Source organism: Spermophilus citellus (assembly GCF_964194105.1).
Source record: "Spermophilus citellus genome assembly, chromosome: 3".
NCBI classification, from domain to species: Eukaryota; Metazoa; Chordata; class Mammalia; order Rodentia; family Sciuridae; genus Spermophilus; species Spermophilus citellus.
In genome coordinates, this window is record NC_138184.1 from 224,558,466 (window position 1) to 224,572,518 (window position 14,053).

The window sequence follows — 14,053 nt, forward strand, 5'->3', positions numbered from 1 at the left end:
CAAGGAGGCAACTGAGAAAATATTTAAACTGAGCTCTGGATGCAAGGAGGGTTTGGGGAAAGTCTGTCTTGAGAATTTGTAACTCAAATGTGTGTGGAACTTACTTCAATCTGGGAAATTAATGTGAAAGCCCGCCCCCCTCCATGAGTTAAAATAAAGTTGCAAAGCATAGGAGAAAGTTCACCATGAAGTCAGTACATGCTCCAAGCCACAAAGTCAGACCCCAGAACTTCAAATAAAAGGATCCTGGAAGAGGGTGTTTCATTCCATCCAAAATGATTAATGATAGATAAGGATGAGGAACACTTTGGAAAACCCAAGACATTTTGCAAATAAAAAAATTGAACAGCAAATTTGACATAGCTGCTGGAGATTCACTTAAGCAGATGTTGGTATATCTAGAAAAATTCGAAAGTTTGAACAAAGATAAAGTGACAGAAAATAATTGAAGTTTTTAACTGATGTATGGAAGAAGCATGCACTTGACCAACATACCTGCAACAGAAGAACTAGAAGAAAACAGCAGAAATACTTGATGAGATGAAGGCCAAACATTTTTCCAAATAGGCCAGAGACGATGTATATCACATTTTAAGATAACCATTTCTAGAATTCAAATAGAATGTAAAATTTCAAAATAATAAAAGAATTGGAATGGAATATGCAAATTGCCATTCTAATAGAAGGGAGAAAATGAGATGCATATAAAATTGGAAAATACAAAATACAATGGTAGAAGTTAATCCAGATAGTCTTATAGAATAGTTTAATTGTAGAATCAAACTTTCCTATCACATTATGAGGTCCATTAATTATGCTCTGGTGGTTTACAGTAGACATATCAAAACACAGAAACATAAAGGTAGAAAATAGAACAAAAGTCATGAGAAAAATTCTAACAACAAAAAAAGGAATGACTTAGTAATATCAGATACAGTAGGTTTCTAAAGCAGTGTTGTTAGATTAAACAGAGCTATAGAGCTATTTCTAAAGATGAAAGGACCATGTCACCAGGAACATAATTCCAAATTTGTATTGTTAACACCGTCTCAAAATATGATAGGTACCTTAGGGAATTATAAGAGAAATTGACAAAACCGTTATTATATTGGGAGATTACAATAAAAATTTCTTACTAATAAACAGGCAAATCAATAACAGTATAGATTTGAAAGGCAGAATTGACTAGCTGTACCTAAAAGTCTCGGTATCTGACAATTATGGAATGGACCATCCTCCCGGACACATGGGGAGTACTTGTCCTCTTCCCTGCCTAAAAATAAATTGTGTTTAACATAAGTCTCATCATTTAAAAAATACTATCAAAAAGAGGATGTTCTTTGAATTTTCTAATCTAATTTTAAAGTGAAATTCTTAAAGGTTAAAAAATAAACTTTGGAAATTTAAACAGTTGAACACTAAAGACAGAACCAACTAATAATGGAAAAAGGAAAATACTGAACAAGAGGGGAAATGTGTGCACATCAGACTGCAGTGGCATGGCCAAGTGGTGTGTTTCGTATATCGTCGCACATTTGTGTATTTCAAATGTTAAGAGAAATTGCAAAGTTAACTGACCAAAGATTTATACACAGAGAGCAAATATAAAGAAGTAAATACAAAAGAACCAAATGAAATAAAGTCATAAGAATGAAAATTAATAAAACTCATACTGGCTGTTTGAAAAGACTCAATACACAAGCTACTGGCAAAATTAATCATAAAATCCCCACAATGTGATAAATGTATAAGGGGATATTACAGAAAGAACAGATGTGTTTTAAAAGAAGACTAAAAAGGCAGTTGCTTGGAAACCGTTGAAACAGTTTTCTAGAAGTAGCAGTATACATAGTGAGGATGGGTTGGATGTTTAATTTGTAGAGCCATTGATTATGCAGATAACTAAAATGACTTCTTGTATCATGTATGAGTTAAGTCTGCCTGGATTGGAAACCTCAGTGAAGAATTCAGCTTTATAAGAACATACAGTAGAATGATTGTCTTGGCCAAGGAAATGATTTCCTCAACCAGCATGGCACAAGCCATAGAAGAAAATTGGGAAAAATTTGACAACAGATTAAGAATTTCTCTTTACTCAGCAATAGCTGCTCATAAGGACATTTTCCACAATAAATTCAAGTCCAGAGGCAACTTAGTGAGTTAGCAGAAATATTTAAAGTGCTTACCTTTTTTAAAATGTAGAATTTTTTAGGGCAAAAATTATATAACAAAATCTCCATATATTAAAGCATGTGGTTTATTTGTTGTGTTGGGGGGTATGTATAGGGATTGAACCCAAGGACACTTTACCACTGAGCTGCATCCCCAGTCCTTTGTTTTTTTGAGACAGGTTTTTACTGAGTTGTTGAGACTGGCCTTAAACTTGCCATTCTCAAACCTCAGGCTCCTGAGTTGCTGGGATTACAGGAGTGTGTCACCATGCCTCATTGATTTGCATATTTTGACGGACATACTTTTGTGTAAACATAACCCTATTCAAGATACTAAAAGTTCTTTCCAGTTCTCCTTGATGTTTATTCACCCTTTAGTCATGCAAAAGGAACCACTCTCCCAATTTCTAGCACTATGAGTTAAGTTTTATTGGTTCTGGAAGTTTACATGGGTGGAATTTCATGTGTCTGGCTCTTTTTATTCAATATGTTTTGGAAATTAATTCATGATATGTGTTGGGGTAGTGCACTTTTTAAACTGCCAAGTAATGTTCTCCAAATAAACCACAATTTGCTTTAAGAAATGGACAATTTTTTTTTTGCAAAGTGATTATGCCCTTTTGTATTCCTAGTATTAATGTCTGAGCAAACTTTTTAGTTAGGATATGAGCAGACGATATACAGAAGAGAATGAAAACAATCAACTGAAATGCACTTAAAGCCAAGAGAACCATAGTACTTGCCTGGGCAAGGTTGTGGCAGTGGAAATGCACAGCAGCCACTTTGTAAAGCAGTCTGGCTGAAGGTGTGCTGGGAAGTCCCTGCTGCTACAGACTTGTACCTGTGTGCAAGGGACATGCTAAAAATGTACGCAACTTTGTTTGAAAGTACCCCAAATTGGTACCTGCTAAAATGATGTCTAGGTCCATAAACAAGAAAATGGATGTGTCGTTGTACATAGATACTATACAGTGTATTAACACTGCTGGAGCTATCTCGCACAGTATCAAAAACAGATACAGAAGTGAATGTGTGGATTACAGTTTGTGTAATCTGAAACTGTTAAACATGCAAAACAATATATGTTGTTTTCCAGTAAAATATAAAAACATGCATAGGAACACTATATAGCAAATCATGGGGTGTTTTCTTCAAAGAATGGGAGGGACTAGGGAGGCATAGAGTTTGTTACAACCTGTAATATTTCACTTCCTAAAAAGTTGGCGGCAGCCCAGGGGTGGAGGTGGGGTGGGGTTTATGGGTGGAATTTGGGACAAATGTTTGTCAACTGTTGTGAACAAAAGGTGGTTTATTGTCATCTGTGATTATCTGTGTAATTGAAATATTTAATTCATTATGTTAAGATAGTTCTTTGATTACCACATGGGTTTTTCTAGTCATTAATGTGTCTTCTTTTACTTTTGGATTTTCTGTTGGTGTGCTTTGGCCATGTTTTTATAGAGGCTTGTTTTTTTCATATTGTTTTAAATTATTTTAATTATAGCAATGCTGGGGATATAGCTCAGTGGAAAAGTGCCCCTGGTACCAAAAAAATAAATGCATAAAGATAGTAATTTTGTTAGTTTAAGGTACTTTTTACTTTAATATATTTGAAATTTATAATTAAGTATTTATATAGAGACTTTGCTTAGCCAGGGTTTAACAAACCTGAGAATGGATAAGTGTTCCTGGATATTTTCAGCTTTACCCAGGTAAAGTCACATGCAAGATGAGTTCATCATATTTAAAGGTTAGGACCATGCAGTCAGTCCTCTGCCCTCCTGTCCCAGCCCCATTCCCTCCAGCACCCCTGCAGGGGGCAGCTGGCTGCACCTGCCACTCTTTCTCAGAGGCCTGTGGAAGGGATTTGGTTGGTCAGCTTCTGACCTACGATTCTAGCATGGCGCAGGCTATGGCTCTCTTGCTCCTCTCCTGCTTTTCATCCTTCATCCTTAGAATGTAGTTTTGTGTGCATCCATTTGCAAATCGGTTTTTTAAAAAATATTTTTTCTGGTTGTCAATGGACCTTTATTTTATTTATTTATATGTGGTGCTGAAATTGAGCCCAGTGCCTCATACATGCTAGGCAAGCACTCTACCACAGAGCTACAGCCCTAGCCCTTGCAAATCATTTTAAAATAAAGTTTTATTATGTCAGTATTCATATTGTGTTTCTGGAAGTATTTATAGCTGAGCTTCATCTGCTATGATGATTATTAGCTTTTTGTTTTTCCTGAAGTAAATACTGTAATTGGTTTTTTCTTCTTCATTTGCAACCTTTCCTTGGTACCTGTTGCCAGTTCTTTTTATGCCTTTTAAATACTCAGACAGCTTTCCACAAGGTCAGGCATGCGAGGTGGTCTGAAAGCTCTGGATTCTTTCTTGGCAGTCTCCTGGCTTATCGCTTGTCCCCAGGCCCGTGGGCACCTTGTGGATAGAGCTTGCAGACCCCACTCTATTGACAGGGAGTAGAATCTTTTTTCCACTGTAGTTTTTAACAGGTTCTGGTCGACATGTAGGCAATGTGTTGGTACTGAAATAGAAGGAAATATGTTTATATTAGCCACTGTTTGCATTTGAGGTGCACATTGATTCCCTTAACTTTTCTCCAAGTCACGTTTATAACTACTGTACTAGCGTACACCAGTCAAACCAAGCACGGGGAGCTGGAGTCCCTCCTTCTAAATCGAAAAAGGGGCAGACACCTGGAGGGGCTCAGTTTGTTGGCCTGGAATTGTACAAACGACTTAAAGAATTTTTGAAGAATTACTTGACAAATCTTCTTAAGGTAAGACATTTTACATCTCTATTGAACATTTATAATAGAAGGTAAAGAGGAAATGGTAATTCTACCTTAAATGCTCAGTGTTTCACTTTGCTTGCTTATTAAATGTTTTAGTATTGCTTAATCTTTTATCTCTTATAATGATGAAACCTCTATAAAGCATGTTTTCATATTTTTTAATTAGAAGTTTTGGGCATCCTTATTATCATAATAATGTTGTTCCATAAATTGTTAGCCAGTTTGTATCTGGTGATTAGAGATTGATGAGCCCTAGCCAGGCATGGTGTATATGCCTGTAATCCCAGTTACTCAAGAGACCGAAGCAGGAGGATTGTAAGTTTGAAGTCATCCTCAGCAATTTAGCAAGACCCTATCTCAAAATAAAAAGGGCTAGGTAAAGTGCTCTTTGGTTAGTCCCCAGTACAGTGGGGAGAGATGAAGAAAGAAATTGATGAACCTTTTCATTTCAAGCATATAATTATGTATCCAGATATTACTATATTTTGAGCCCCATATGGTGTTGTCCATGAAAATGTGTAAACAGGCTGGAGGTGTAGCCTAGTGGTAGAGCACCTGCCTAGCATAAGGAGGCTCTGGGTTAACCTCTGGCACTGAAAAAAAAGTAAACAAGGTTCTTTAGCCTTTGACAATCACATTGTTAAAATGTGATCTAGCTTTTGTTGTTGTTGTTGTTTGTTCTGTTTTTTAGTTTATTTTACAAGCTCATTGGAAACATGCATCATTCTAACACTGTCGTCAGTTGACCACAAACAGTGGTTCATAGTAGTACTGCTTGCACGTTCTCCAGAGACTAAGGTCTTCCTACAACCACTTTGTTTTTTCTATTCACAACACTTTATAAATTGGATATTGTAATTACTTATTTTTTGTTACCAAAGAGCATGACAGTGTACCGTATTATGTAAAAGTATTGATAGCCAGACCATTAGTGATATTTTTGAATTTTAAAAAAGGTCTATATCATAAGCCAGAATAGCCTCGCTTTGCATTTTAAAGTTCATTTCATATTAAGTGAACAAAAATTTGGTTGTGTTTAGACATGGTCAGGTGTTTGCGTGCATGGTTGGGTCACCTGAGTACAGTTACTCATGGAGCGTCCATTCTGGCAGCCTTGGCCTTCCCGCCTTCGACGTTGCCCTGGCCTGAGTGCGGAGGCGCCCCTCCCCTCTCATTCTCCTCTTCAGTGCTTTTCTGCACAGCACCTGGAAATGGTGGTGCTGCATTTTTAAAGGGTAGGACATACTTTTTAGATTCCACTAATATATAGGGAAAAGTTTCCAGTTAGTTTTCTTCAGATAAAAATTGTGGTTTAAGTTGTAGAGATCTCAGTAAAAATACTTAAGAGTAAATGTACATTTTCTTCATGAGGTCTGGTTGAAGAAGATATATCACACTATTGTACTTATTTTACTTTTATGAAAATGGCAACAGATTTCCACAAAAGGCTATAACTTTTTATAATCTTTAAATAAATTTAAAGATGGGAAAAGCATTTAAAAATTGAGCGTCATGTTTTGCCCTATGTTCTTAGTTAATGTGACATGTTAATTCTTTTAACAGGAAAATTATCAAGAATAGAGATGATTTTAAAGTTAATTCCTTATTAAAAAAAAGAAGTAGCCATCAGATTCTTAAAGTTCAGAGTACTTTTTGTAAGTGTATATTCATATTTAATGCCATAGAAAAGGTTCTAGTTTAATTTCATGTGAAAGAATTTTTTACTGTGTTCTTGTGAGAATCTATAATAAGTTAGTGTGGTTTTGTACACAGAGTGATTTAAGAATCCTTCTGTATTGGTGTATTTTGTTTCATTAGCTTTTTCTTTGATCTGCGTCCAACAGTCATCTTAAAGCTTTAGTGAACTTGTTTTCAGGATGGAGAGGATCTGATGGACGAGAGCGTGCTAAAGTTCTACACTCAGCAATGGGAAGATTACCGATTCTCAAGCAAAGTGCTAAATGGAATCTGTGCCTACCTCAATAGACATTGGGTTCGCCGTGAATGTGATGAAGGACGAAAAGGAATATATGAAATCTATTCAGTAAGATGTTTTTAAAAATATTTAAAATGTTTCTTAATGATACGTTGTCTTTCAATAAGGAGAACTAGGCAAATGTTAAGCTGTTTTCAGAATATTTATACTAATTTTCTTTATCAATGAATGACTCCTCCATACTTTGTGACAAAGTAGAAGGATGAGAAATGGAGTTATAAAATACAGCTTACACAGTCTGCACTTACTTTTTAGAAGTGTATTCTTTAATGGTTTAATCACATCTCATTTTTCAAAACAGGCACCTTGCCTGAGACTCGAGCCCTAAGCATGAGCCTCACATACTCTCCTGTCTGGGAACTCTGCTTCCAGGAGAAGACCTTGAATTGATCATGAAACCACCCCCATCAATACATTTCTTCAGTCAGTGAAGATTTTTTAGGCCTATTGGTTTTCGAAGTATGGTTCTCAGCATAATCTGGAAACTTGCTAGGAGCACAAATTCTCAGACCTTGTCCTAGACTTGATTGGACAGTCTACAGGTGGGGCCCGACAGTCTGGTGTTTTTAGTTGTCAATGGACCTTTACTTTATTTATTTATATGTGGTGCTAAGAATCAAACCCAGTACCTCTCACATGCTAGGCAAGTGCTCTACCACTGAGCCACAACCCCAGCCCTATGACAGTCTTGTTTAAGAAGCTCTTTAGGTGATTCTTGGCACAGTCTGAGAGCCATTGTTGTAAAGCAATAAGGGAGTTTTGGTGAGGACAGCAGGACAGTCGTCCCTTTTGAACAGTGCCCCTTTTGAACTGTGGTTATGTAAGGTTTCATGTATGTCCATACATAAAATTGTTCCTATATTAGCAATATTTTGTTGCTTCACTGTTGCAAATTTAATTAAAGCATAATGTGGCCCAAGGCATGGCTAATTTTTATTGTTTATATAGCTGAGTTTCGGCATCAAAATTCTTGTATCGTAGTGGTAGTTTTGTTATATACTTAAGTTTTTAACAAAACTTTCTAAGTTTAGTTTTTATTTGAAGTTTTTATACTTCCCTTTTTCTTTTGTTCTATACTCTTTTTTTTTTTTTTTGGTTGACAGATTACATATGTTTACCATGTATTATAACATGGGTTTTTTGTTTGTTTGGTGCTGGGAATGAAACCCAGGGGCACTTTATCATTGAGCGACATCCTCAGCCTTTTTCATTTTTTATTTTGAAACAATATCTTATTAAGTTGCTTAAGCCTTGCTAAGTTGCTGAGGCTGGCCTTGAACTTGGAATCCTCCTGCCTCACCCTCCTGGGTTGGTGGGAATATTGGCATGTACCATCACACCACAACTACCAGATGTTTTTTGAAATATCTATGCATTGAGAAATGGTTGAAGTGCTTTTCATTGTCTTTCATGTCAAAATGCTTTCTTGAGACTCCCAAGTTGGCAGAGTAAGAATCAGCATGGTTTTGGATGATTTCATTTTAGAAATCCACTTAACCTAAAGACCATGTATACCACATAGCAACATATAGACTTCTAAAAGTACAAGGATACTTGATTAAGATTCAGCTGCTGCTGGTCACAGTGGCACATGCCTATAATCCCAGACACTTGGGAGGCTGAGACAGGAGGATCATGAATTCAAAGCCAGCCTCAGCAAAAGCAAAGTGTTAAGCAACTCACTGAGACCCTGACTCTAAATATTAAAATACAAAATATGGGTGGGGATGTGGCTCAGTGGTTGAGTCCCCTGAGTTCAATCCCCAGTTAACCTACCCCCCAAAAAAAGATCCAACTTGCTTTTATTATTTTTAATCCACTTTCAAAATTTGTACTTCCTACATACACCCTCACATGCCATAGTTACTGTTCAGAAATGCAAGAGAGGGCCATAAATTCTAGCAAAGACCAAGTCAGTACCCCTCCTTAGAAACAACATTCCACTGTGTGCTGTGCCAGTGACACCGCAGAATTCATACAGAAGTTTGGGTGCCAGGCACAGTGGGACAGTTTGTACGGGTGATCTCTCATCATATGTCTTGAATCTCCAGAAAATGGGGCTGCTTGTGAAGAAATCATTTCATGACTACTTGTGAAGTTTTACTTTTTTCTGAACGATTCTTCATTTTTTTTAATATTTGTTTTTTAGCTTTAGGTGGACACAACATCTTTATTTTATTTTATTTGGTGCTGAGGATCGAACCCAGTGCCTCATGCATGCCAGGCGAGCGTGTTACTACTTGAGCCACATCCCCAGCCCCCGATTGATTCTTTATTTTTTTTAACTGTAGAAACTTTCTTTTCAAGTCAACCAGAGGACATTCGTTTAATTTTCTAGTTGATGTATTCAAATGATGCAACCAGACGGTTCCCTAACTTGCATTGGAGTTCCGTTGGCCTGCTGTTGGTCCTGCTTCCTCTTCCTGGCGGCTCTTCTCCCTTAGACCCACCTCAGGTTAGGTCTAAGGGAGTGGTGATTTAAAGTTGCGCTTTTTGGTGACCTGTCAATGCTTTTTAGAAGTTTGTGTCTGCTACAGACCTTTCTGACTCTCCTCTGCTCTGAGGAAGGCGAGGACAGCCAGGACTCCACAGTGAGGGGCATTTCCAGAGTGCCTCCTCCCTGTGTTTCTCCAAGAGGAGGAGTTTCTTCCTTCCGGCACTGTTCGAGCATCTTAGTCATAGCTCCTAATGATGAAATCTTATTTTTTCCCCAGTATTAGCCTTCAGTATATATTTATTGTTCATGATTTGTCAAAAAATTTTTGTCTCTTAAATATTGTTTTTAATGCTATTTATTTGAGGAAACACCACTTTTAAAGTCCTTCATAAAATAAATTTACATATAATGTTTTCAGAAATATATCTTTTATAAACCCTGTTGTATCTATAGTGAGATTTGTGAAAAATAAAACTAGGATTTATATTTAAAATGAATGTCTCAACAGTTAGCATTTGTGTATTAGACTGTTACAAATTTTACTTTATTTGAATTAATACCTCTCCAGCAAATGATTTAAAAGTCATGTATGAATTCTAACATTTTTATGGTGCGTGCGGTCAGTGGCACCGTCCAGAGTGTGTGGTGTGGTGCACTCACAGTTGTACACATCTGTGAAACCACTGCCACCAAGACACATAGCTTTTTTAGAGTTTAAAATCTATAATTTATCTTACTGAGTATGTCAAAGCTGATGTAATAAAAGGAATCATTTTCATCAAATGTGGAAGGTCAAATTAAATTTGTTTGATCCAAGGGACAAATTTATAGGTTGAATCCACTTTTGCCCTTTAAACTGATAGAAAATGTGCTCCTTAAATCAAATTTGTCTTTGTATTTTAACTGTTAAAATGTGAGCCGATAAGCACTTGTACCTTCTCTGCCTCTTGAGATGGGTAGCTCAAGAGTGGCTTTCTGATCTTGTTCTGATAGATTTTTACCAAGGTATATTCTAACCTTGATAAAATTTGGAATTCAGGTTATTTCCTATGACTTCAGTCTTGGGAAAACATAGTAAAAGTATAGATATCTAACACTATTTATTGTGTGTATAGTTAATAATTTTTTAATTGTTTTATTTATTTTTTCTTTCTTATCCAGCTTGCATTGGTGACTTGGAGAGATTGTCTGTTCAGGCCATTGAATAAACAGGTACCTGCTTGTGTGAGTGCGTGTGTTTTGCCTTTAAAAGTCCCCATTTCATTACTTAACCTTTGTCCTCCTCAGGCCTTTGAGAGATTTCAAGAATATCTGTCATAATGCATTGTTTAATGGCTTTGAATGTTTAAGGAATATGTAGTAATATATATTGTGAAATATATCTTCTGTCTTTATTCTTTCTGAAGGTAACAAATGCTGTTTTAAAACTGATTGAAAAGGAAAGAAATGGTGAGACCATCAATACAAGACTGATTAGTGGAGTTGTACAGTCCTATGGTAAATAATTTCCCTTTAATTTATTCATTTTCATATCCTATGATAATTATAGCAATGGTCTAACAAGATGCATTTTTTAAATATTTTAATATTATCAAGAATGTTGCTAGCATTTACAAAGGTTCTCCTAATTCTCTTCAAATCAGTGTGATTTTATTGATTTTACCCATCAAAAAAATTGTTTGGTCCTTTTGCCTTAAGGAAATTTGATGGAAAAGAAATATGAATTATTTTCTGGTCTCATTGAATTACTGGATGTAAATAAATATGAGAGAACATTATTGAGCTAAATGATAACCAGAAATCTATATCAGCTTGAAAAATTGAGATTGAGAAACTGATAAAGTAATACAATGTTTTAAAAACTTGGGTAGCATTGTATTTCTTTGAAAGTTTAAAATTAGAAATTTGTATTGCTTTTTCAAATGTAAAAGTTCTCTAAATGAACTTTATGGTAATTTGGAAGCATATCTGGCCCTGGGTCAGAATTACTTGCCTTTTAGACATCTTGGAATTTTTTCTTTTCTTTTAGTGAAACAAGTGTTCTTTTATACTAGTAAATAAGAGTTACTTTATACCCTCCATTTCACATTGACCTTTTAAGCATAACTTAAACTGAATGCTACACCTAAGTATTTTCTGTGAAATATAACAAAAAATAGGGTGATTGAAATGTAGCTCGTATTTATTTCTAGTGGAATTGGGGCTGAATGAAGATGATGCATTTGCAAAGGGCCCTACGTTAACAGTGTATAAAGAATCCTTTGAATCTCAATTTTTGGCTGACACAGAGAGATTTTATACCAGAGAGAGTACTGAATTCTTGCAGCAGAACCCAGTTACTGAATATATGAAAAAGGTAAGCTGAAACATAGTACGTACAGTAGACATAAGTTGAAATAGTCGTTGCCCCTCGGTGAGGTCTCGGCACCTGCAGCTGTCCTCGCAGCCCTGCGTTGGCACTGTTGTCATGTAGTGCGTTTAGCAGGTGCCATGCTCCTGTTTCTCTAAGACGCTTTTATAAATGAGTTTGTAGTCGTGACCGTGACTGCGTGTTCTCTTTGATGTTCTAAGGTTGTAACCATGAGAGCTGCATGCCTTTCATAGTTGAAGGGTTTCTTCTGGAATGTGGGTCTGTGTCCAGTGAGACAATTTTAAGAAAAAAGTGTTCTCAGATTTGCAAGGTTAAAGTGTTTGCTTTTTTGTTCCTAGAATATTCCCTAAGAATTTGTAACACAGCCTTCAGGTTTAGATTAGGTTCACATTAGCCTTCTGAAACTGAAGGAGTGGGCCATGTTTCATGTTCCATGTTCCATGTTTCATGCATCCTTTTCTTTTTTTGTACTTAGTGATGTCATCATGAAGTTCTAGTGCAATTATTCTTGGTTCTCTTTCTTGAAAATTCAGGTAGCCTAGATGTAGGTTCTCAGAAATGATCAGATCAAGAAGCTGTGAACTTTCTCTGCAGGGCCAGATAGTAGATATTTTAGGCTTTGTGGGCTACGTATGGTCTCTGCTGCAGCTATTCAACCCTGCCATTGTAGGGCAAAAGCAACCACAACATTATGTAAACAAATAGGTATGACTGGGATCCAGTAAAATTTTATTTACAAAAAACAGGCTGGGAATGTAGCTCAGTGATAGAATGTTTATCTCACCAGTGCGAGGCCCTGGATTCAATCCTCAACACTTGAAAACAAATAAAGAAACAAAAAAAAAATCATTGGCTGGCTGCAGTGGCACATGCCTGTATTCACAGTGACTGTGGGGGTGCCAAGGCGGGAGAATCATGAGTTCAAGGGCAACTTAGGCCCTAAACAACTTAGTGAAACCATGTCTCAAAATCAGAAATAAAAAGAGCTGGGGATGTGGCTTAGTGTTTAAACACCCCTGGGTTCAGTCCCCAGTACCAAACAAAACAATCCAGATAGCAGCAGAATTTGGCATACATGTTATATATAGTTTGCTGACCCAGACCTAGAGACACTAGGAGACTTCCACGGAGCCTCTGGGTCTTACTGAGTCTGATATCTGCTTTGCCCTTTGTCCCCTGCTTACTTCAGAGTGAATAGACTACAGAATCACTTTTTCAATACATGGGGATAGAAAGTCAGCTTAGAAAATTAGTAAGAGCAATTGCTCTGCTTCTGTCACATGAAGTCCTACCCAATTTGTCTGCAGTGGTCTGAATGTATTTTCCTATGGAAGACAGTTGTTGTAAGTGGAGCGTATACGTTTGAAGTTGAAAGTTCTCATCAAATAAATTTCTAATATCTCAAAATATAACCAACCATTCAAAATTATCATCCTTTGTGTATTTTGAGAGTTAAATTGACCTTTTTTTGTACTGATCAAAAACTAGCTCAACCAGAGTAGTTGTTCTTTTTCATCCAAAGTTTCCAACAACTGTCTGACACATGAACTTTTGAAACATTATCTGTTTCGAATCTTAGTGCTGCCTGTTATTTTCATTTTGTAGTGTGACAATGTAGTTTTCATAAACATGTCTCTTAAATTCTACTCTATGTGTTTGTTCTTCTAAAACCATGTTTTATTTTATTTTTTTTTTAAGAGAGAGAGAGAGAGAGAGAGAATTTTTTAATACTTATTTTTAGTTTTCCATGGACACAACATCTTTATTTGTATGTGGTGCTGAGGATCGAACCCAGTGCCGGGAGCATGCCAGGCAAGCGCGCTACCGCTTGAGCCACATCCCCAGCCCCTAAAACCATGTTTTAAAAAGTGGAACCTCTTATCAGAGTGTATGTCCACAGTAGCCATATGAGTCCTTTTTGTGCACTTCTTAGTGAGTTGTCATTGTCTCAGTTGACAATGATGATGAAGACCAGTAGCACTCCAGTGCAAGCAAAGTAGCTTTTTAGGGCAGAACCACATGAGCAGGAAAGTCTGGAGAGCAGAGATGTGCACTGGCCTGGTTTGACCAGAATGTGCCTGCCTTTAAGGAAGCCAGTCGTGTGCTTCCTGCATCCTAGTTGCATAAATTTGATTTCTTCTTCTTCTTTATTCATTTACTTACATGCAACATGTGGTGCTGAGAATCGAACCCAGTACCCATACATGCTGGGCAAGTGCTCTACCACTGAGCCATAACCTCAGCCCTCTTCTTTTTTTGACAGCAGGAATTGAAC

The 14,053-nt window shown here is 36.8% G+C and overlaps 1 protein-coding gene across 5 annotated transcripts in view; it reads left to right on the plus strand.

Moving 5' to 3' along the window:
* CUL1 (cullin 1) overlaps positions 1–14,053 on the plus strand; it is an 83,763-nt gene that overhangs the window by 45,300 nt on the left and 24,410 nt on the right. For all 5 annotated transcript variants that reach the window (XM_081283567.1, XM_081283566.1, XM_081283565.1 and 2 more), the window contains exons 3-7: positions 4,785–4,959; positions 6,851–7,018; positions 10,569–10,619; positions 10,814–10,904; positions 11,600–11,763. In XM_081283567.1, coding sequence (XP_081139693.1) covers positions 4,785–4,959; positions 6,851–7,018; positions 10,569–10,619; positions 10,814–10,904; positions 11,600–11,763 — 649 coding nt within the window. The remainder of the gene's footprint in view (positions 1–4,784; positions 4,960–6,850; positions 7,019–10,568; positions 10,620–10,813; positions 10,905–11,599; positions 11,764–14,053) is intronic.